We start from the raw sequence: 26,226 nt of genomic DNA, 5'->3' as shown, positions 1-26,226 counted from the left end.
CTACGACTGCGATTCGAATCCCTTCAGCCAGAGGGACTCGCAACAAAAATCAGCGAATGCTGCGTAGACCTCTGAGCTCGACACGAAGAAGTGTGCCGCCTCCGGCCATCGCCATTCGCTTTGTGGAACCAAATCACGCAGAGCCTTCCTCTGCGCGTCAAAGAGTGGACAGTCCAATAAGAAGTGTTGAACCGTATCTATTCCACTCCCGCATACGCACGCATCACTATCGACGAGACCAAACGACTCGAGTCGCTCCCGGAAGTCTCCGTGTCCAGTGAGGGCCTGTGTGCTCCAATGATTGGTTTCCAAGGACCGTGTAGCCAGTCTTTGGCGAATGTCCTTGAAGAAGGCAAACGTGGTACGACCTTTCATGGATGAAGACCATTTTGTCTGCCACATATTTATCGCCTCTTCCCGGATACGCTCGAACAATTCCTTTTTCTCTATTTCCGCGGGTATTATTGTGTTTCCTATTTCCGCAGTCAACCCCTTACGCGCATTATATCTCGCGACGTACTCTTTTAATAAAACGTCGACGGGTGTCATCCCGGCCACGACACAAAGCGATTCCCAGGACGCTGTACGGTAAGCGCCGGTTATCGAGATTAACGCTCTACGCTGCGCGGCTCTAAGGATTCTAATATCACTCTCCGTACATAAATTGACCCACCCCGCGGCGGCGTACGTTACGCACGGCTGGAAGACCCCACGATATATTGTGGAGAGTGTTTTATATCTAAGACCCCACGCGGCTCTAGCTAACCTACCTAATTTCCCGAATAGCAACCCGGTTTTGCTACTTAATTTTTGGCAGTGCGACTTTACTTTCATACACCTATCTAGATGCACTCCTAAGTATCTAACCGTTTCCCTAAATCGTATTTTCGCGTTGTTAATTTTTATCGTTGGCGGCCTATTTACGAAATCGACGATTCTTCTATTATTTTTCCGCTTCCTATCCGGGCGGTCTCCTCCCCGCCTACCTATCGGGTTTCTTACGATCGCGTTGCTCTTTAAGACGATTGCTTCGGTCTTTCGTTCCGATACCTGTAGCTTCGCGAATTTACACCAATCTGTTATAAGGCTCACCGCGCGTTGACCCTCTACTTCGATATCTTTCCGCGAATTACCGTTAACGATCACTACCAAGTCATCCGCATAAGCCGCAAATAGGATGTTCGAGCCTTCCAGGAGCTTTAGAAGGTCGTCGAACATAAGGTTCCAGCAGGCCGGACCAAGAACAGAGCCCTAAAAAAATTAAATATCTCGCAAAATATTTAATTTTCGATAATCTTACCGTAATACTTTTATAAACAAAATAATCAATTAGTGTAAAAAAAAAACAAATAATTGTTTGAAAAAATTTATTGGAAATAATTATATGCTTTTTTTTTAAAAACGATTATCTTTTTATACCAATTGATTTGTTTCATTATTCTATACATAAAAGTATTACGATAAGATTATCGAAAACTAAATTATACGAGATATTTTATTTTTTATATCAAAATATATTAAATTAAGATGTAAAATAACTCAAAAAGTACTTAATGAAAAAATACTTTATTATAGTATTTTGGAGAACTCTCGAGATAAGCTACAAGAATGTGCAATAGAAAATGTAGGTTTCCATTTAAGAAAACATTGATCACATTAACGTATTCTTGAGAAGGTCACTCAAGAAAAGTCCATATTTTCATCATGTGGTCCCCTCGAAACCATGCAATTTTTGTCGGAAATACTTTTGTCTATCGGGCTCAGTTTTCGAGCTTTCTCAGGTTTTGACTGTTGAAAATGGGACACTCTGTATATATGTATGTATGTATATATTGTATATAGAATGTCCCACCAAAAATAGCCACCCTCTTTTATCTTTTAAACTAAAAGAGATAGACCGTAATAAATATATATTAAATTAAATAGTTTAAACTGAACTCTATTGTTTATATAATGGTTGCTTCTAAAAGCTATCATCTAAAAGCAGTTTGCTATCTGTGTTAACGAACAGAGAGATATTCATAATTTTATAATAATATAAATATTTCGATATGAAAAAAATTGTAGCGCTGTTTGAAATGAATACAACGATATATGATATAATGTAAATATTTTACATATTATTGTTTTATCAATTTGAAATATCGCGGGCAACGTCTACCTTTTCATTTTCGACCCTGCGATATGGCCAACTTCGGATTGAGTATTATGATTAAATGACAATAACATGATATATCATACACTCCTAGAAGAATAATGTCACAACTCAAAAAACTCACGTTCCAAGTTAAATCCACAGGAGATATGTCTGAAACGATATCTCCGTGCAGTGATGTCAGAATTGAGAGCAACACAACTCCGTAATGGAGGGGATACACACACAAGCGTAAACCGTGTACATGTAATGCGCAGAGCACCCCCTATTCTTGATCAACATCTTTATGATCCTTTCTTGGATTTTCTTCTTTCACAACAAGAATTAGATTTTGTAATTAAGAATGTAAGACACAATTCTAACCCAGGCATTGATAGTATTGACTACCGGATAATTTCGTCTCTTCCCCAAATAGGACTCATTCATTTGCTTGATATTTTAAATGATATTTTTGCATTTGGGATTTTTCCTCCGGAATGGCATAGATTTTTAGTTTGTTTCATACCGAAAAAAGATAAATGCAAAATGAGACCTATTCCATTGGCGTCTTATGTTAATAAAATACTGGAAAGACTTATTTGTAATGGATTAATTTGGTGGGTTGAATTTTATGATATTATTCCAAATTCTCAGTTTGGTTTCCGTCGTAATAGGTCCTGTATTGACAACTTATCTATTTTATATTCTTTTATTATTAAGTCATTTAAACTAGGTAAAACTACTTCTTTCTTATTTCTAGATATTAAAGCAGCATAAGATAATGTGCTCTCTGACTTTTTGATTAATTTATTAGTTAAGCTGAAATTTCCTCACTCTTAAATTTATATATAATTTGATTTCTTCTCGTCAATTGCTTTGTAGATATGGTGAAATGGATGAGATATTATAGACATTCAAAGGTCTTTCACAGGATAGTGTTCTAAGCCCTATTTTATATACTTTATATGTTCTTGATTTGTCACTCTTGGAAAATCCTCTAACTTTTTACAATATGCTGATGATGTAGCTATTTATTCATCCATAAATTCTACTCAAGAAAAATTTAATATTTTGGAAGAAACTATTAACAAAGAATGAATTTCACTTTGAATAGTTTAGGTTTAGAGTTATCCTCAGAAAAAACTAAACTTTTATTTTTTTTCGGTAAAAGACTTAGTGATAAATTAGGTATTTATTTTAAGGATTTGTTTATTAAAAATTCAACGAAAATCAAATTTTTAGGCTTAATTCTTACGTCGACTTTGAACTGGACTCTTATTATTGACCACATTTATAATAATTGTCAGAATCCTCTTAATACTATTAAATGCCTTAGACACACTTGGTGGGATACAGATCCTAGATTACTAATCATTTATTGTTTTAATTCGTTCTAGGATTGAATATGGAGGTTTTCTATTCCACAAACTTTCTAAAAGTTTTTTTCTGGAATTAAATCGGATTTAATATAAAGCTCTTAGATTCGTTTTGGAATTGAGGAATTCAACTCCCACAAATGTAATATTGGGAGAAGCCAAAGAGCCTCCTTTGTCTATTCGATTTGATTATATTTGCAAACATTTTTTAACTAAATCTTGTGCTAATTGTGATAATCCCACTATAATCAACAGATTTTTGAATATTCCTCTGGTTATCAACTTTAGAATTGAAAAATTACTCTCATCTTTTGGAAAAAAATGGAAGACTTTTAGGTTTTTCTAAAAACTATGAATCTATCTCGTATATATCTTTTATCGATTTAGAATTTGGGCATTATCTTTCTCATGTTTGTCAGCCTGATTTAGTTTTTAGAGATAAATTTGCTGTCGATCTTGATAATTCCTTTTGTTTATTTACAGACGGCTCGAAACAAAAGGAGGTTAGATTTACTGGTTTGGTTATTACTAATCTTGATGAATCTTTATCCAGACTTTTCAGAGCTCTAAATTTTATCTCTATTTTTACGGTCGAGGCAATGGCTTTGTTAAAGGCTATTGATTCTATTCGTGAAAGGGATATTAAATCTGTTACAATTTTTTTCTGATTCCAAATAGGTCCTTTCTGTTTTCTCGTTTTGATGTTTCTGGCAAGAAATCTTATCTTATTTCTAATATTAGAGAAGATCTTCTCTCTCTTAAAAATACAGGATTTGATATTAAACTAGTTTGGATTCCCGCTCATAAAGAAATCCGTGGTAACAAATTATCGAATCACAAAGCTAAAATAACAGTTTGATTAGGTATTGATACTTGAATTGGTTTTCCCACTCAGGATTTTAAGCTTCTGTGGAAAGATAAAATGTTTAAAAAATTCTTTGATTGATATAAGACTTCTGGTTCTGACCGTGGATCTTTTTATTTTAATAATTACTTTTCTTTTTCTAGACGTAGCTGGTTTCATAAATTATCTCTTAGTAGGAAAATGATTGTAAACATTTGCAGATTAAGAAATTCACATACGTCCTTTAGCGAGAGTTTGTGCAGATTCCGTATTGTAAACTCCCCAATTTGTATGTCATGTAACCAGCTGGATACTGCCAACCATGTTTTTTTTGGGAATATTCGCTATTTGACCGAGAAAGGGCTTTATTGGTGAAGGAGGTATGCAGAGTGTATAATACATTGCCTTTGTCAATTGAATCCATTTTATTAGATTTAAATAATGATATAATGATATATCATTGAAATCATTTTTTATGAATATTGACAGAAAGATTTGATTATTTTAAATTCTTGTTACACAGTTATTTTGCGATTCCAAATTTTGTGTTATATTCATATCATTGAAAAAAAAAATTTTCTACTATGTATTGAATATCTAGATTTAAATTTAATTATAATTTTTCGTTAATTTATATAGTTCTCCTATTTATATTTTGGTATTTAATTCATTTTATTTTTATTTTACAATAAGTTATTTCTTCATTCTTTATGTTATTCTAACATTAGTATTAATCTTTATTAGTATTTGAATAATTTTCATCTTCTGAATTTATGATTTCTTTAAATTATCTTAGTTTCTTTTAAATTATATTAATTTATAAACTCTCAAAAAATTATATTTTTCTATTAACCTATGTAAGTTAAACAACTGAACTGTTTTTAGCCAAGTTTTCAAAATTATATATGTGTATCAGCTGGTCGAATAGGTTCTTCCCAGGCTATTACTTTTATTCAATAAAAAAAATACGTCTACATGTTCTTCTAATTTGATTTTGTTGTCCCGATTCCCGATCAGTGGAACAGTCATTTGTGAATTGCTACAGTACAATATTAATACCCAGATAGCCAAGAATGTTAAAATCACGTTTTGCCAAAGCTTTGCAACAAGGTGTGCTTTAATTTTGACAACAATTGTCTAGCAAACATTTGTCTTGTTTTGATTTGTCAAAAAGTTTGAAGCAAATTGACGGCAAAATTTTTTGTCTCACGATGCTGTAAATAATAGAAAAAAGCTTGCTCGTAAATTTTACGCAAAGAAGAACACCCATATGATGCTATTCACGGTGTAACACAAACTTTACATCAATTAGTAGCAAATTTTGTTATACACGCTATAATAGCAAATTTACGACAAGAACAGAGCAAACCTTATTGTACACAATATGATAACATATTTACGAAAAGAACAGAACAAAGTATACTCTGGCACAACGAGATGCAAAATTCACGCAAATAACAGAGCAAACCTTGCCATGCATGACATGACAGCAAATTTACAACTTTACTTTATTACAAACTTTACAAAAATATAGTATTCAGCCGATAGTTCGTTTGTTCATCGTTATGCGACGCGCTATATGCATCCATCTGTATTTGATTTTTAGTTAGGAGAAGTATATAAAGCTTGCAGAAAGCAACTGACAGAAGATTAAAAATATGATTATTTCTATCAGTTCAATTACTGATACAATCCCAAACATAGGAAGTTAAGATATTGGACTGATTGTCTCTCTTAGATCGGGCAGATAAATGTCTAAAAAAAAAAGTTTAAATCATCCGTTTATTGTTTACTTAAAATGTAAATATATATATATATATATATATATATATATATATATATATATATATATATAATTCATATATTCATTATATTATGAATTCATTTTCAATTATTCATATATTATCATCATCTCATAATTATAATAAATGCCACCTAAGACTCTTGTCTGCTCGGTCGCATATTCTTAAACGACGCGTTAGAAAACATGATGGATTGCTTCACAGAAAATATTCCTCTCTGCGAGATTTATCGTTCCTCAGAGTTTGTCGCAGAGTTTCTGAATCATCCTATACAGAGAATTATCACAAATTTGCTATCATGCCGTACACGGAAAGGTTTGCCCTATTCCTGTCACAAATTTGCTGTCATCCCGTGCCCGGCAAGGTTTGCCCTATTCTTGCCATAAATTTTCTGTCATCCCGTGCACAGCAAGGTTTGTCCTGTTCTTGCCACAAATTTGCTGTCATGCCGTGTACCGCAAGGTTTGCTCTATTATTTGCGTAAAATGTGCGTCACACTATTGCGACAAGCCTTGCCAGCAAAAGCTAAGCTTTTTGTGGACACACTTTGTCACAATTTTGCTGTAAAGGCATGCTCGAGTTTGCAGCAAACTTTGCGCAAAGTTTGCATCATTTTGCTTGCTGGGTACTGACAGTACTATACCTTTCAAACCTCATAATTTGGAAAATGCTTAATGAATTTTATTATAATATTATAGTATTTTGAAGAGCTATTGAGGTAAGCTTTATTGCGTAATAGGCAATGAAAAATTGGGGTTTCTATTTGAAAAATTGGAGGTGACCCTTATATGATCTTTAAACGATTATCCAAAATCAAACCAATGGAACTATTTTATGTCTCCCTTGAAGTCATAAAACTTTTGTATGAAACATTTTTCGTAAAAATTAGTCGATCACAATATAAATAGGGTAGAAAGTTTTCAAATGAACTTTCTGTATATATTTTATGCATTTAATCATTATCATGTATGTGTTTCATGTGTTTGTGTTTTTGTATGTGCAATACATGTGTAGTTATTCTTTTATTGTTTGTTATTAACAAATATTTAATGAATAATTTTATCAATAATTTAAAATAACAGTAATAATATACAAGATAAATATAAGAAAAATTATATTATTTCTGAAAGAAATTGTAATATATACTTACATCGTCTAATATAATTTTAACTGCTTCCTCCGTACATCCAGATATAGCTACGAGCCTAGGTAAATTATCGTCTCCTCCATTATTAATTTTAATTGTTGAATTTGATTTCAGTAATATGTGGCAATTAACACCGCCAAATCCGAAGGAATTAATACCGATATAACTACCTTTATATTCTGTTGGTTCAGTGATTATATTTATTCTTCCTTCAATGATAGCAGTCATATCCTTTCGTGGACATTTAAAATGTATAGTAGGCGCCATTATACCAGTTTCCATCGCTATTAAAACCTTTATCCAAAAATTTAATTTAAATAAAGAAATATTTGCATAAGCTTGTAATATGTAAGCATTACTATATAATTGTATTACTATTTTGCCAAATTACAAAAAATTGATGAATTTGAAAATTTGAATTTGAATTTAAATTCAAAAATTTGGATCAAATTTAAAAATTAATTAATCTTGTCGCATTTGCCTTTTTTTCGCCGTTTTTGGTTTTATGACTTTGTTTATGACTTGTTTTTGTGACCTATATGTATCTTCTTTATAATAGAGAATTTGCTAAAAGTTCAGGAACTGATTGATTGAAAAACTTAAATTTGGATTTGATTTCAAAGTTTGAATTGGATTTAAAAATTAACTAAACTTGCCGCATTAGTCTTTCTCTCTTGGTTTTTTGTTTTTTGATCTTTGTTTATGACTATCTTTATGATCATTCTTTTTGTGACCGTACCAACACTGGTCGTCAGATTCGCGTGAGAAAATGGCCCATGTATAATTATATAAATATATATATATATATATATATATATTGGTTTATATATATATATATATATATATATATTGGTTTATATATATATATATATATATATATATATATATATATATAACCAATATATATATAACCAATATATATATATATATATATATATATATATATATATATATATATATAATTATACACGGGCCATTTTTTCCGGGCATGTTTTTTAGAAAATTTGCCCATATATAATTATATATAATTATATTAAATATATTTGTGATTATATATAATATATAATATGTTATATGCAATTGTGTATAAAATTATATGCAATTATATATAGCATTATATATAATTATATAAATCTATATAAAATCAAATATAATTTTAATCTAACGGAAAAATTTTGGTTTGCATAAATATTTATATATTTGATTATATATAAGTATATATGTATACATCATGTCATGATGTATGATACAACTTTGGTAGCTGACAACATTCTCTTAGTAATAAAGTATATAAAATCAGGGTTGGGAAGTAACGCGTTATTTGTAACGCCGTTACCGTTACAGTTACTTTTTTCGATAACGATCGTTACGTTTTTCTGTTTGTAACGGTAACGATAACGTCGTTACATTTTTACAGTAACGGTAACGAATTAGCCGTTACTTTTATCGTTATTTTTTGCTTCTTTATTATCTTATATCTATTCAATAAATGTATTTTTTGAAAAATATTTTGTAGCCTTTATAGGCCACATTCTGATAGTCAGTAACATAATTTATAGATTTTACAACACTGACAGAGTGAATATTGGAATACACTCTTAATAATATCAATATTTCTCTTATCAATATTTAAAAACAATGTTTAATAAAAATTTTCGACAAAATTGAAATTTGTAAATTACAATTTAAATTCCTATAAAGATAAGTGTATTAAAAAGTAAAAATATTAACAAAAAAAATTAGAACCATTAAATAAGTTTAATATAAAAAACGCTTGCTACAATATATAGAGACTAATTTAGAGTTTTTAATTGTAACATAGATTATTACATTTAATATTGATTATTAAATAATTTTATAATCCAATAGCTTATTTCAGCATAAACCTAACAAAAAACAAAAAGATAACGAAAAAGTAACGAATCGTTACTTTCCAAAGTAACGGTAACGGTAACGCGTTACTTTTTAAAATCAATAACGAGTAACGATAACGAGTTACTTTTTACAAAAAATAACGATAACGGTAACGCGTTACTTTTATAGAGTAACGTTCCCAACCCTGTATAAAATTATGCATAAAGCCAGTGGCACGATGCTATTTTATCTACTAGATTGCTACTTGGATTTGCATGCTTGTTACCGTGTGGGCAGCTGGCAATGCTACTGACTGTGTTACTGGCTTGGCTTCAGACGATGCAAGCTTTGGTGCTGGTTCGTAATGACTTTTGTACTGATATCCTATAAATAAATATGGAGCAGGCAATTGCTACTGCAATAATGGCGAAAAAATGCAATTGCATTATTTATAATTAGTAGACGTCATATTTCTTTCCATTCAACACTTGTCAGAGAATAATCTAACCTGAGGCTGTGTCTTGATTGGCTTTTCTCGTGAGCCAGTAGAGAAACATGCTAGAAAAATAGCACGGGTTCAATTACCAAATTTCAACAGGCTAGCCTGCAGCATGGCCCTCAGTGACGTCATTTTCTATCACCGTTTGCAACACAACTGCTATCACAGTTTCAAGCAAGCGATTCAGCAAATAAAATAGCATTGTGTGCCGCTGGCTCTAGATTAATTTTGAAATTATTAAACCATTTGCATAGAAAAGCAATAGTTGATAACAATAAGGAAATATAAAAAAGAATTAAATCATCAAAACTCATAGAGATGGTTCAAAATGATACATAACTGTATTTTTATTTCTTTGATACACTTATAATCATATAATAAAAGATAAAAGAAATGCTGATAAAGAAGTTTCGTAATATTCATATAATATTTTCTATATATTTCTTCCATTCAACTAAAGTTATTGTCAAATTAAAAATGGCAAGATCCTCGATTTTTCTTTAACTGATGATCATTACTTATACTGGATACTTTTTTCATAAAACAGTAAGATTTTTCTGTAATTATATTTTTTTTATAAATTAATGTACAGTCGTGGTCAATAATGCCTTCCACCTGTAGTCAACTATCCAGGTAGCAAGGTGTCGTCATTATAACGTTATTTTAAGGTAATTTCTCGTCATATGACATAAGTCGACTAAATAAGGACGTAACACAGACGTGATATTTTTAATAACATATTATCGTCATAGAAATAACGTCATATAATCGTCTTTTTAAGGTTATTTACTGATTAATTAAGTAATATTGTAAATACGTCAATATTAAAATTAACGTATTTATATAAGGAAAATAATAAATGTTTTATGATATTTATAAAGTTTACATGATTTTCTGTCCAAAATCCTTAAAAATACGGTATTATTATATTACGAAACTCTGAAATATTGTTTAATATTAATAATTGAATTTGATGTACATGTTTATCTATATCCAAAATTATTATTTTTTAATATTTCATAAAAAATGTTACTGCGCGCAACATTTCAAAACTTTACAAAAAGATAGTTCATACTTCAGCCGCTAGTTCATTTATTTACCGCTATGCGTCTATTCGTAACTTGAATCAAATTTTAGTTTTATATCAGAAATAGGTTTGAGCTAGGTTATATCTTCCAAAAATGATGCTCATCATAGAAGAGGGGGGAGGGGCGGAACCCATTGTATTCATGCATATATTTTACACTGCGAAGCAACGTTCAGTTCAGAATTGTTGTGTGAATGGGAAAGTGTATGCGTGAACGCAGTGGGTTCCGCCTCCCCTCCCCTACGGAAGCGCTCCACTTCCGGAAGATACAACCTAATCCAAACCTATTTCTGAAAATTTGATTTGTGTGATACAACGTCTTGATGCGGATGGATCTCGCTTCTTGCGTGGAAATTAAAAACTCATGTAAAAATTACGTTTAATTTCTCAAACTTTATTTGTTAATAACTTTTTAATAAACAATGACCGCCGATTACGTTATAAAGTTACTCAGGATTAATGTAAATAATTACCGTCATTTCTTTTATCTTTTATTATATGATTACAAGTGTATCAAAGAAATAAAAATAGTTATATATCGTTGTGAACCATCTCTATGAATTTTGATTTAATTCTTTTTTATATTTCCTTATTATTATCAATTATTGCTTTTGTATGTAGATGCAAATGGTTTAATGTCTTCAGAATTAAACTAATGCATAATTTTATATACGTTTTTACTATGAGATTGTTGTCAGCTATCAAAGTTGCATCGTACAAACATCATGACACGATGTTTGTATACATATATAATTATATATAATCAAATATATAAATATTTAAAAGCAGTGGTATCAACGCAGAGTACTCAAGCTTAATGCGGACACAGATGGCACTGGATTTGTTACCAAGTTTGAGCGAATTTGATGCCAATTTGGCGACAATTTGTTAACAAATTGCTATCTGGGTATATAATCAAATATATTTGTATATAACCCAGTAAGCAATTTGATAACAAATTGTTGCCAAATTGGCATCAAATTCGCTCAAAACTTGGTAACAAATCCAGTGCCATCTGTGTCCGCATTAAGCTTGTGTTTTGGTGACAAAGCTTGTTGACATAACCTGACAGCAAATTGATGGCAAAAACCGAGCAAAGCTTGACATGATTTGACGTCAAATTGATGGCAAAAATCGACCAAGATCTACGCAAGACAATCTGATAGCAGATTGTCAGCAAAAACCGAACAAATTCTGCAGCTTTTGGCCATTCATATAAAAGTATATATTTAAATAGATTTAAAGCCTTAACCCTAAGTAACAAAATGATGATAAGTTTTGGTCATAAAATGACCATTAGATAATTAGACATTATATAAAATCATATATTAATATGTTAAAACATATAGGTAAATTCAAATAACTTAATTTATAAAATTAAAGATCTTTTTGGACAGAAATTGTTTGAATAAGTGAAAATCGAACAATTATCTGTCCGATTTGCCAAAAATCAATTCAATATCTGAATTTCCTGTATAAGAATTATGTCAAAAATTGAACTGATAGAAATATATATTATAATATTATTAGAATTTTGTAGATTTTATATACACTCATGACAAGAATTTGAATACGGGTATAGATAATGAATAACGCGCCGCATAGCGATAAGCGACTGAACTATTTTATAATACTTTGTTATAAGCTGCAGATTTTGTTCGGTTTTTGCTGCCAATTTGCCATCAAATTGCGCACTCTAGATCCTGCTCAGTTTTTGCCGACAATCTGATGTCAGTCATGTCAGCAAGCTTTGCTCGGTTTCTGTCGCCAATTTGCTATGTAGTTATGTTAGCAAGCTTCGCTTGATTCTTGGCGGCAATCTGCCAGCTTAATCGGTAATAACAACTCTTGTTCCAAATTTGTAGCCTTTTTGCTGACAATAATTTGTAGCAAGCACTTGGCAATATCTGTTAGAACAGACCTGGCTGACTGGGTATATACTTATATATAAATATATATAATTTATATATCAATATATACAGTATAATTCATATATAAATGTATATATATATATATATATATATATATATATATGTGTGTGTAATTGTATAAAATTATATATAAATATATACAATCTCATATAAGGTTATATATGACAATATATAATATCATACAGAATTATATGTATACACATCATATGATGTATATAATTATACGTGGACCATTTTTCCTGAGTTGTTAATAAAACTTAACAATAATAAGTTCGCGTACCAATACCTGCGCTTTTATCTGCCAGCATTTTTACTTAATTGTTTGTCAAATAATCGCGGGCTAGTAAGAGCCAGAATGCGGATGGTAGTGCGTCAGTTTCATAGAAAAATAAATTTTCTATGAAATTGATTATGTGTACATAGGATAAATTTACTTGCTGCTATAATAAAATTTTTAAAATTAATCTTAATTTGAGATTTATAATAACCCCTTTTTACCCTCTAGAGAGACGAAGTCGAGAAAAATATCGGGGCGAAGTCGCTGAATCGGGAATTGAACCCGAGTCTTTCGCTTGCCGGATAACTACTTTTACCTCTAAACTATTCAAATCCTACACTACCGATACTTCTCATTCATCTTATATGTAAATATCTATTACTAATAACATCATCATTCAGCCGGCGTGAACTAACAATTTTAAGAAATTAAGGCTCTCGAGTGACATCACAAATTTCACATAATCGGGGGCTAGTAAGAGCCAGAATGCGGGTGATAGTGCGTTAGTTTCATAGAAAAATAAGTTTTTTATGAAACTAATTATGTGTATAGGGCACGAAATTTACTTGGTGCTATACCAAGATTTTTAAAATTAATCTCAATTCTAAATTTATAATAATTCCTGTCTACCTAGAGAGACGAAGGCGAGAAAAAGACAAGCGAAAGACTCGGATTCGATTCCCGATTCAGCGACTTCGCTCCGATATTTTTTTCGCCTTTGTCTCTCCAGGGGCGTAAAGAAGAGTTATTATAAATCTCGAATTGAGATTAATTTTAAAAATCTTGGTATAGCGCCAAGTAAATTTCGTACCCTGTGCACATAATCAGTTTCAAAGAAAACTTATTTTTCTATTATATAAAACTGACACACTACGATCCGCGTTCTGACTCTTACTAGCCCGCAATTATTTGAAATTTGTGATGTCACTCGAGAGCCTTAATTTCTTAAAATTGTTAATTGTTTGTATTTTATATTATAAGCCTATTGCATTGAAAAAATTTTGTAGGTAAAAACTGCGTGTGATAACTAGATTTCAGTCGTAATATATGGATAGCGAACATCTTAGCTGTGATACCTATCTATTAGGTACAACAGCGTTTTGTTGCAGTTTAGAAATTTATTTTGCAAACCATGATCAGTTATGGTAGCGAAATTTTTTTCCATGTGCTTGTTATTAACCAGTGTTATTAACCTATTTTGTTATAAATTTACCTTTGCAATTTGACAATGACCGCTAGCAGCTTCTGGATGTCCAATATTCGACTTTACTGAACCCAATAACAGAGGAAGCTGTCTTTTAGCGCATAAAGCTTCATCAATGGCTTGAAGTTCCACAGAATCGCCAACTAGAGTACCAGTTGCATGAGCCTCTATGTAAGATAACTCAAGAGGCGATATATCACATTCTTCATAAAATTCTTCCAATAACATCTTTTGCTTGTCAAGTGATGGAAAGGTAATTCCTTTTTTTTTTAAACTATCGCAGTTGGTTTTACCATAGACAAAAGTCGCATATATTCTTCTTGCATCCTTTGCTTTTTGTAGGTACATTACTACAGCTGCATCACTACGCATATAACCACAGCCTTCTTCATCGTAAGGTTTACAGTAACCATCTTTAGATAGAATTCCTAAAACAATGTAACGATGCATCCCTCCACCGTTACCCGGCCGTCGATCCGCCGGAAGTCCGCCGCCCGACAAACACCGGTCGGGCATAATGCGGAGGCGCCGAGCGCCCATTTTTAAGATATAGAAAAGGCGTTCAAATTTATAACCGCCGTCAAGACGCGTTTGTTTACCGGGAACCGTCGCCGCGCTCGGGTAACCGTACCGACCGTTCCCGAAACCGCCCGAGTCGCGCGCGGCGGTTCAATCTTAAACAATATGCCGTAAAACAATCAGGCATATTACGCACGCGCACCCGCCGGAAAAAGCGGTATAAATAAGAGCCAATTTTCTACCTCGAGACCAGATCTTCCGCAACCGCCAGAGTCTGTAAGACGCCTGGAAATCCGCTACGATCCTATAACCGCTCAAAGAGAGAGAAAACGGGGTTGGGAGTACCCAGCCTCCGCCAAGAGTTTGCGGCATCTCCACGAGCGATCCTTCCGATCTATTGCAAAGAGAGGAAAACGGGGTTGGGCGTACTCAGCCTCCGTCGAGAGTTCTCGACACCTCACCCGCATCCGTCCACCTGCGTGCAACGGCAATTATCCAGCGGTAGGGAGTTTCCTGCCGTTGACGGGTGTTCCCGTCGGCCGTTGCACTCCTGCATTCTACGGGAAAATCATCCCCGACGGAACAATACCGCGATATCCGCGAACTTGTAGTAATTCCGCGACCGCCATTACCGCGATCAGAAGCACCATTAATACGGCGCGCTAAGTCCCGCTCAAAGGGGAGGATCTAACCGGCCGCGACATCGATCGACGCAATCAGATCGATACCGACGCGTTTAAGGACCGCCCACCGACCCGACCGAAATTACCGCCCGGTAGCTAGCGGCTCCTGCCGAAATCCAGATCCGTGCAAAGTAATCGATATATTTGCGAATCCGCCGAAATCGCATTCCGCACCGTGCATCCGTGAATCCGTGCAGATAACTCGGACGCACAGCGACCGACGCGACCGCCGCTAGACCATTCCGACATTCACACATACGCGAGGGCGTTTGGCTGCATACACACGATCACACCCACATACTTGCGATATACACTGTAAATCCCACGCAGATATCACACGTTCGCACACGCACTCGCTCGCTTATCACTCACTCACATACAAGCGCATACACACCGACACACACAATAATTACACACACACACTCACTCTGTATACACACATATATTTAAACGCAATAAATTATATTTTACCTAACGCACCTATCGTTCGTCTCTCGATACCCTTTCACGAGCCCCGGATCCCGACCGAGTTATCCACGACCGCCTCGCGAAAGCGGTTTGTTACAACAATAGCAATAGTTCATTTTGTTGTAACCCGACCAGTTTCTTAATATTAAAATATAAACAGTAAAGTAACACAGGAAAGATTAACAAAGAGCTGAATAAAGCAAAGCATTAAAATTGGGAAAAGAGCCCAGGGACAATAAAGGAAATAATTAAGAAAGAATAAAGTAATAAAAGATTATTAATAAAATAAAAATAAGAGACGTGACTAAAAAGAAGGAAGTCACGGTCAATTTCTCGGAAATTGAGTAAGCAGCTGACAAGCGGAGCACGAGACATGCTCTGGTCAGGGTTACTATATTCCTCTCTAATTAACAATCTAATTAATTAATATATATTGAGTGCAAGATGGACTGACGCTAGCTCAGTAATGTAGTTTATTAACATCAAGCGCGGACTTATCCAAAAATCATCCGATAACTCTACTGTACGTATCGCGTCCGATCATTATAATCGCAAACAAATGAACAGTGTAATAAACCTTGTGAAATATAGTTCTAACAAAAGTCTGGAAGTGTCTTATTTAGAGCGTGTATTCTAATCCTTTGGGCATACAAATCCCGAAAGACCCCCTCCTTAATGGTTGGGCGCAAAACATTAATTGTACGACAATTTGTTTCAATCGAATAAACATAATATAATTTTGTTTCTCAAATAACATACACAGTATTTCAAAAATTTGATGAATATATATAAAGTGTCCGATAATTTTATACACACCCGAAGTATGAAGGTAGATTGGTTCAAACTGAGAAGGAAAGTCCTATACCGTTTTGCAAAATTCGCAATAATTGTTGAATTATTAATTAAACCGTCTGAGCAAATAAGCACGTAGAAAGCGGTAGGTCGGACTCGGTAGGCATATAAAATGTCTTATTGTTTACGTCTCCTAGCAACGTTTAATAGTGAGAAGTGGGATCACGCAGCGCGCGGTGAGCGATGCGTGTCATACGATACCGCGCCGAAAAGTTATTAGACGTGGCTATTAAACGTCATTAGGAGACGTAATCAATAAGTCATTTTATATGCCTACTGCAGTGCTCGGAATAGGGTATTATAAAAAAAAATGTCATATAAATTTTATTTTTAATCAAAAGTATATATTATAAAAAAATTATTTCCAAACTTTGAAGATTTTCCATCAACAATAAATAATTTAAAATAAATAAAGAAAGATGATTAAAATTTAAAATTTTCACGTGACTTGTAAACGCTTCGTTATTGGTTAGTTCGTGCGTGACGTCACTTCGTTACTAAGACGTCGATCTAGTACAGGGAACAAGAAGATTGTTAACGTTTTTGACCCTTTTTAAAGAAAAATAGTAGTTAACGAACTGAGTAAAATGGAAACAGAGTATGTTAAGGCAAATTCAACAAATCTGCCAAAAATTAATGCGCTAATGGTGTATCAATTTATTAGAGAAGACGACCGCTTTAATGCTGCCGAAATGCGAGGAGTAAAAACATCTACGTAAGTATACATAACAAGAAATTCATTAATTTATATTAAGACTCAATTGTTGCATCTGTAGTTAAAATATATATCTACTTTTAAATACAAAGGTCTGTGTGTTTTATGTATATTTTAAGGTTATGTTTTTAATTGTCTGTTGAAAGTACATATCTATTAATCAGTGTTTGAACAACTAGTCGTAAATGTACAAAATGATTTTAAATACAGGACATGTCGAGAAACATATGGAGATTCAGCAATAGGATACGTCTGCCTAAAACGAGAGAGTTCAAAATGCACTGTGAAGGCAAGGATTTGTCCGGAACATCGAGTAAGAAGTAAAAGTTACTCAGTAACTTTAATCGTGGATGAGGAAGAAGAGAAAGTGTTCAGTGTTGAATGCCATGATTGTGCAGCGTCGTTAGGTATAGTTTCATTATTCTCAGAACCAAAATATAGAATCAATGTTTACTATAACTTGCATGCAGTATTCGAAAAAAGTTTAAAGTTATATTTTTCAAGAATGAAAACTATGTTCTTATTATATAAAAGATGTTCTGTAATGTCCTATGGATAAACACTTCTCATTTAAATACGGTGTTTGAACAAGTATTTCGACTTTTTATGCTTTATGTGATGACAACACTGATTTCATATTTGCATATAAACTTAAGCAAATTACTGCGAGATATTAGTAAATGTTATTATTTATATTTTTAGGTAGTTGTAAACATTCGGTAGCCTTTTTAATGTGGATCCACAGACGAACAGAAAATCCAGCACTGACAGTTGCTTGTTATTGGAAAAAGGCTCTTTTATCAACTATTGGAGCAACTAAAAAATACATTGAAACTAAGGAATTATACAAAAAAGAAGTACAGAATATAGAAAATTTTCCTGACAACGCAACATTTCTGCAGGACATTGTGAAAATAGCCAAAGAGAAGCAACTTGACAGTCAGTTATCGCAACATTATTTTGAACTAAAGGAACGCCGATTATACTCATTGTCAATGCATCGACTGATTGTTGAGTTTTCAGCATGTGGAATGAAAACTGCAGATGATTTTTTAATATTTTATATTTCCAAAATGTCAAAAGAATTATGTTTTGAAGCGGAAAATGCAACTAAAATGCAAAATAACAGCCATTTATGGTTCGAACTTCGCTACGGTAGAATAACTGCATCGATATTACATAAAGCTGCAAATTGTAACACCGAAGATGGAAGTCTTGTACAGCGGATCACTGGCGCATCCAAAGTATTGTATATGAAAGAAATGGAAAGAGGGAGATGTCTTGAGAAAGAAGTACTTAAAGAAGTTGAGAAAATAGTAGGCCAAAAACTGAAAAATTGTGGTCTTTTTTTAATGCCAAATTACCCGATTTGGGAGCTTCTCCGGATATGGGTAAATGATTTTGTTGTGGAAGTGAAGTGTCCAAATTCAGACAAAGCTATTTCTCGATTTCTATCGAAAGGAAAAGTAGCTTCTAAGTGCAAAGCACAAATAAATCTTCAAATGCTAGCTACAAATACAAAAAAGGGTTTATTTTGTGTTGCTGATCCTGATTTCGAAAATAATAGAAAAGTGACAACAGTTTGGGTAGATTATGATAAAGATTATACTACAGCTGTAACAGAACAAGCTATCAGTTTCTGGAAAAAAAATATTTATTGTAAATTGATGAATTCTATTTTAAGATAAAATATGCATTAATAAAAAGTTTGTTATGTGAACAATTAGTTTTTTATTTTTCGTATAATATAATTTTATATTAATAATTATAAATTATTATGTTCTTATAATAGGTGCTTGGAGGTTTATTAAAGCTGCTACAATCGAACAACATCATCTATGTATGGCATGATGTTATGGTTTAAAGTAGAATGTGGTTCCAAAAGTGAAAATTCTCGTAGTCTTCTTATCACACGTTCTACGTAAATTCTTGCTATACGCTTCGTTAACATTACTTCTGTCTTAGACGATTTACTTCCACTTTTTACACTAGGAGGTCTTATAAGTTCGCACTGAATTTTATTTAAAGATGTTTGAATCTGCTTAAAACCACGATCTGCCATAATTCCACATTTTTTTGGCAAAACATCCATTATACCGCATTGTTCAAACAACTCAACATCATTTACTCGACCTCCATAACCAGAAGAAATAAAATTAATAAATCCATCCGGTGTACAACATATTAAATACTTCAATGTATTGCACTTTTTATATTCTGACCACGTTAAAGACTGTTGAAGAGCGTTTGATGGTTTCTCGATTTGAATTTCGAAACAGTCAATTATTCCATAAACGTGAGCAAAATTTGCACAAAACGGTATAGATAATGCCATTTTAACGCTTTCTCTAGGAGGACAATAAATAAGAGTTTTTAAGAAATGACATAATTTTGGTACACTACTTTGAAAAATTTTTGATGCTCCTGCTGTGCTGATTCCAAATTGGTTACCTAATCTTACAAAATTGTCATTCAGTTTGATTTTCATCAAAGTCAATTTTATATTTTCTGTTGATAAACAAGTGCATTTATGCAGTTCATCAACAATCCATAACCAGTCATTTGGAATTCCAATGTATTGTTTTGTCTGTGTGCTAATAAAATAATTTGTTAAATGTAAAGCGCTTCTTTTTGCTTGTAGGTCTTGTTCTTCACAATACTGCAAATAATCTTCATGACATGGTTCATATTCGCTCCAGTACGCAGTAGTACCAGTTGTAATCGTTTTGGAAGAATCGTTTACAACTGCACTGTTATTGTCACTCTCCGTTGGTACATTAATGGGTGAATTTTATTTATAGTATTAGGCAGTATTTGGCAATTTTCTTCAACAATACTGCATTTTATATTGAATTTTTTTACTTCTAAAAAAAACCTTCGTGTTCTTGTTTTCTTTATCCCAAGTACACTTCTTATTAATTTCTATTTTGTCATTCGATTGCAATAATACTTCTCCTTCTTTTTCTGTAACGATTAATGGAACTGCATTGCTTTTTTCAATATTGATACTATCTGACACTTGCTCGGTATATTTGAAAAATCAATTTCATCATTTATTTTATTATTTTCTGTAAGTATTGAAAAACTTATCGAAGCACAGTTTTCATTTGTTGAAATTTCTTTTTGTCTGCATACTTTTTTTGGAACTATTTCATTGTTACTTTTAACATTTGGTGATCTATTTTCATTGGTTTCATGAGTTTCGCAATGAGATAGTATTTCGGATATCATTCTTTTATTATTTAATTTTTTAAATGCAGCTCGGTCGTGAGTACTTGCAGCTGTTCGACGGTCAGGTTGACAATCAAAAATATGAGGTGCTGCATTTTTCTTCATTTTTATTGGTGCTGCCATTAATTTGAAAATCATAAAATTTTCCATATCTTCTTTCAACTAAAACAGGAAAATTAAAATTCTTATAATATAAATATGTATGTAAATAATAGAATACTAATTCTTTTAACAAAAAAAATTACTTTATTATATTTTATAATTAGTCATATACTTTAGATTAGAATGCGATTATTTTGTTTCAATCCGTTATAATACGAATTACAAAATTGTTTAATGCAGCATTTACATTAAAATGATCTTCGCAACAATAATAATTTGACGACGTTGGTTCATCTATACGACGGACAAGTTTGAACCACAGTTGCCGTCTAGTTTTGTCCTGCGGTACACTTACAAACACCTTGTTTGGTGTTATTTTTTGTGTATTCTTACACATTGGTACAAAGCACCGTCGGTAGGCTCGTACTTTATCCATATCTTTATTATAATATAAATTATTACTGGTTTGCATACAAACTTCTATGGCTTGATCTATCACAGTATTATCACCAACAGTAACGAAGTGACGTCACGCAGCTCCGGCGCCATATTGGCTGCTTTTGGCGCGTTTTCGTAGTGCTTCAAATTATGATATTTTAAATAATTAAAAAATAATACAAATCGAATGTTTTGAAGCAAACGGAAAAAATTTTAATAACTAAATAGGGTATGAACTTAAAAAAAAAATATTTTTGAAAAACGTTATAATACCCTATTAGATGCCCTTTTCGGGTTGATATTTGAGGCGACGTCTACAATTCCCCCACTATTGTTCAAGGCTCGGCAGCCGCCGGTCGCGTGGGTAACACTATGCCTCAGGAGAGTCTCTATATAAATATATATATGTATAATAGATTACATATAAATATAATATATTAATAATAGAAATTTTGATATTTAATTATTTATGAAAATAAAAATTATCTAGCAAAGAAAATTTTTATGATGATTTGGTGAAAGGTACGATCCCAGCATATTTTTGATATAGAGACTTTCCTGACAGCTTTCCGCACAGCGTTACACGTGCGATCGGCGGCTCGAGTATCGAGTCTCGAATGGTAGTAGGGAGGATTGTAGGCATCGCCTCAGATATAGGTCCGAAAAGGGCATCTAATTCCGAGCTCTGGCATACTGAATCCGGCCTATCGCTTTCTACGCGCTTATTCGCTCAGATGGTTTAATAAATAAACTGTCTGAGCGAATAAGCGCGTAGAAAGCGGTAGGCCGGACTCAGTTAAACTTTTATTAATAACTCAACAACTATTGCGAATTCTGCAAAACGGTATAGGATTTTCCTTTTCCGTTTGAGCCAATCTAGCTTCATGCTTTGGGTGTATCAAGAATTATCGGACACCCTGTATAAGCAAATTAATTATGTTGTTCAAAAACAGAAACTACTACATTTAACAAAACATAATTTAACAAACATTGATTAAATATTATTATTTTGATAAATGTATGAATAAATATTTATTCCATTTAACAACGCAACATCTTTGAACCTAATAATATTATTTTCCACATACCCGTATGAAAAAACTGATGAGTTACAAAAGGATGGAGGCACAAGTTGACAGTAGCGACAATAGCCGCTTCACAAATGCCAGATCGAATCATCCTGTAAGCTTCCGTCATAGCGAAATGACTCGAGCTACATGCACAATCAATATTATACGATGGTCCAGTAACGCCGAGCCAATAAGAAATTCTGTTTGCTATCATGCCTTTATGGCATCCAAGAATGGGTAGTCCAGCAATCTATTAGCAAACATGATATAGTTTTTATATACAGGGTGTCCGGTAATTATTGACACACCCGAAGTGTGAAGGTAGATTGGGCCAAATTGAAAAAAAAAGTCCTGTACCATTTTTTTTATAACGCTTCATAAGGTAATTATTATTGAATAAAGTCTGATCAATCAGCGCCGACCTTTAGCCGGGCGCACGTCGGTGAGCCGCGCACTTGGTAGTATGCGGCGGTGCACACTTCACGGCGCGCGGCTCACTGACGTGCGTCCGACTAAATGGCGCTGATTGGCCAGACTTTACTCAATAATAACTCTTTTATTAAGCGTTATAAAAAAAATGATTCAGGATTTTTCAATTCAGTTTGAGCCAACCTAGCTTCACACTTCAGGTGTGAAAATTATCGGACAACGTGTATACATATATAAATATTTTCTTCATATTTAGCAATATTTTTGTATACATAATAATATATATGTCAAGCGTTTGCTTTGGGGACAAAATGTCGAGCGAATGAATATTTTGGAGACTTTTGCATACTTCGGGGTCAGGACTCAAAGTATCCATATATTAAATGTTTAATTTGAGGACATTACGCATATATATTAAATGTATAATTCGAGGTCACTAACAGATGGCGCCACTAATATTATAATAATCAAAATAGAGTGTCTCCTGAGTGGGAACGAGGCGGAATACTCCATGTAATTTCTGCTTGTCTTGTAAAAGACGATCAAAATCAATATGCGATTTATTTACAAAAAATGAAGAATTCATTTTGAAAAAAAAATAGATTAAGTAATAAACTATAAATGTATGATCTCAAATGATGCATTTGTCTTCTGATTATACAGTATATAAAATAGTACTTCATATTTTATACTCTACTTTTAAAGTAAAGATATTGAGTCAATTTTTTTGCAACATGTACAAACATTTTTGCTTATCTTCGATAATATAGAAAAATGAAACACATAAATAAAGTAAAAAAAAAAAAAATAAGTGCAGACAATAAAAATGATCCAGACATGGACATAACATGTTGCAAATTAAAAAAGTCAATGAAGTTCTACTCTCTCTACATTTTTCTATTTATATTTACTTTCTATTATTATTTAAAAAAAAAAACATAATATGATATTCAAATCATGCTTTAAATACATGTCAAAAAACTTTATATACGTTAAAAAATATTTATACTTATGCATTTAAAATATCGATTTTGACATTCAAAAACTACTTAAACGTTCTAATATTTAAGTTTCAACAATGTTTCATAAACAACAACATATTTTAGAGTCATAACATGTATCAAATAATTTAATGTCATAAATTGTATTACCGAAGATAAGCAAAAACATAAGCTGAAAAATTTATCGTATTTAAAAAAAAAATATTGAATCAATATTATACTTTTTTTGAAAGCAGCTTATAATGTATAAGTTGGTAAATAATATTAGTAAAATAAATTCCCTGTGTGTTTCGCATATTGTATGGTTATATACACCAGCAAAAATGGTGTTTGGTGGCGGGTGTGTATGTACAGTCGAAAGCATCACCGTATACAAATGAAAATCGCGTACGCACATGTAATTTGAAGCGCAAAGAAAATCAAGGAGTGAAGGAGAAAGTGGAAGGAGGCGGGGGGGGGGGGGTATTCCGATATTCATTGCATCGCATGTCGCACGATCGAGAGAGAAAGCAATGCAAAACGTAATGTCGGCTAGTGGTGTCCAATAGCTATCTCACTCGCTCTACGCTTGAATGCAGCGCGTGTAGCGAGACAGCTATAAGACACCGCGCTGTCTTTATCATTATCTCGTTATCTCATTTTGATCTCATACTTCTCTTTTTTATTAAAATGATCTTTTGTCAAATTAAAGACAAAGAAAATTGACAATTTATTATTTAAGAGCAACTTAAATAATTAATAAATTTAACTTGTAGGGATATCTTTAAAGCTTGTGGTAAATAATAACGATTAAGATCTGAAACACCCGACTTTCCTTGGATCGAGCCGACAACAATGCTATCGCGCGGCTCGATACTCTTGCGAGATAGCGGCGAAACGCGGTATTCTCCTAAGATCAAATGACAAAAGTCGCGCCGCCAGATTTCCAATATATATTGTATATAAAATATAGTTAAAACGCGATATCTCAGAAACTATGATATAATAGAGTTATGCAATTAAAACTAGAGTTATGAAATCTTTACTTTTCTTTTTCGTCTTATCGAGTATGGTTCGGAACTTAAGATTTTTTACTAGAACTTGTATTTATTAAATTTTTCATAAAAGTATATTAATTTTAAAAATTCGATCTTTCGGTAATTATAATAGCTAGGACCATGCGGTTTTCGCGATTATATTTGTCTTATCGAATGTAATTCAAAACTCTAACATTTTCGATCAAAACTCGTGTTTTTCAAATTTTTTTATAAAAGTATATTAATTTTAAAAATTCGATATTTCGGTAACTATAATAGCTAGAACCATGCGGTTTTCGCGATTATACTTGTTTTATCGAATATAATTCAGAACTCCGACATTTTTAATCAGAACTCGTGATTTCCAAAATTTTTTATAAAAGTATATTAATTTTAAAAATTCAATATTTCGGTAACTATAATAGCTAGGACCATACGGTTTTCGCGATTATATTTATCTTATCGAATGTAATTCAGAACTCTGACATTTTCGATCAGAACTCGTCATTTCGAAAATATCTCTGATATTTGAAGTTAATTTTTTAAACTAAAAACTGCAGAACTCTTGCAAAAAAGTATGAGGAACTATGTAACTATTCAAAAGAGCATCAGAACTATGCTCAGGACTATTTAATTTTGATGTGTCAAAAATCATGAAGTTGGCACCCCCATTTTTCGAAATCTGCTTTCATTGTGATAATGGACAGAACTCTTTATAAAAATTATCAAGAACTCTTTCTTTTGTTCTAAATAACTCAGAACTCTTAACAGAACTATGGTATCGTAACATAGGGGTGCCACTTCACACATCCATATACGTATGTATGATTTTCGGTTGTTTACGCGTACACACACATCTAACGGACACCATTCATACCGGCACGTGTATGTACATACATGGCTATTGTCTTTTGTAAATCGGTCTTCTCCCTCTCCCCCGTCGCACGCCGAGCACTCATGTAACATTAAACTGTTTCTTTTCGCCGCGTAAGATTGGGTTGTTTCGTCGCGCAATTGTACTCGCGCGGATTGATTGATTTTTATTAATTAATTTCTTATTAATTATTGCAAAAATCGCATGAAATGGTAAAAAACCTTCCTATTCAGTTTAACCCGCTTCACATGCAGGTGATGAGTGGGGCGCAAATTACCGAACACTTTCTTACATAGTAATATTTTTACAACAAATTAAAAATAAAAGGTAAATATGCATTGTTGTGCCTCCGTGGAGGTACAGAGATTTTGTTGAGATCGTTGGCCAATTGGAACTTAGCAGCTCAGGATCGTACAGGGTCTTCTCGTCGCTTTCATTAATTATGGAATCGTATTAGAATAAAAGGTCGTTTATTCGAATACATTAACTTTAAATCTTCTTTTCTTTCTCGCACTTTAACTCGGCTTATCGCGGTATAGAGTTGCTTCGCATGTCTGATATCGCGGCTGCCGTCGCAAGATCAGCTGAGAAGTTCTTTATTAATAAACCATTTACGTTTGTCCGTCTCGTGGTTACTATTGTTAATCTATTCGCACTATATAATTGTATGATT

At 32.9% G+C, this 26,226-nt stretch overlaps 1 protein-coding gene across 1 annotated transcript; it reads right to left on the bottom strand.

Moving 5' to 3' along the window:
• On the bottom strand, nt 1–23,038 carry LOC138943482 (fatty acid synthase-like). Its single transcript, XM_070314331.1, has 6 exons — nt 23,012–23,038; nt 22,252–22,483; nt 14,165–14,583; nt 7,307–7,597; nt 1,003–1,251; nt 1–699 (listed from the first exon to the last, which is right to left on the bottom strand). Exons 1-6 carry the CDS (start codon nt 23,036–23,038, stop codon nt 1–3), a joined length of 1,917 nt encoding a protein of 638 aa, XP_070170432.1.
• Nucleotides 23,039–26,226: the final 3,188 nt, after the last annotated feature.

Source organism: Polyergus mexicanus, unplaced genomic scaffold, assembly GCF_030449975.1.
Source record: "Polyergus mexicanus isolate NDT 795.1 unplaced genomic scaffold, iyPolMexi1.0 SCAF_27, whole genome shotgun sequence".
In the NCBI taxonomy this organism is placed as follows: Eukaryota; Metazoa; Arthropoda; class Insecta; order Hymenoptera; family Formicidae; genus Polyergus; species Polyergus mexicanus.
This window is presented reverse-complemented; position numbering and strand designations above follow the sequence as displayed.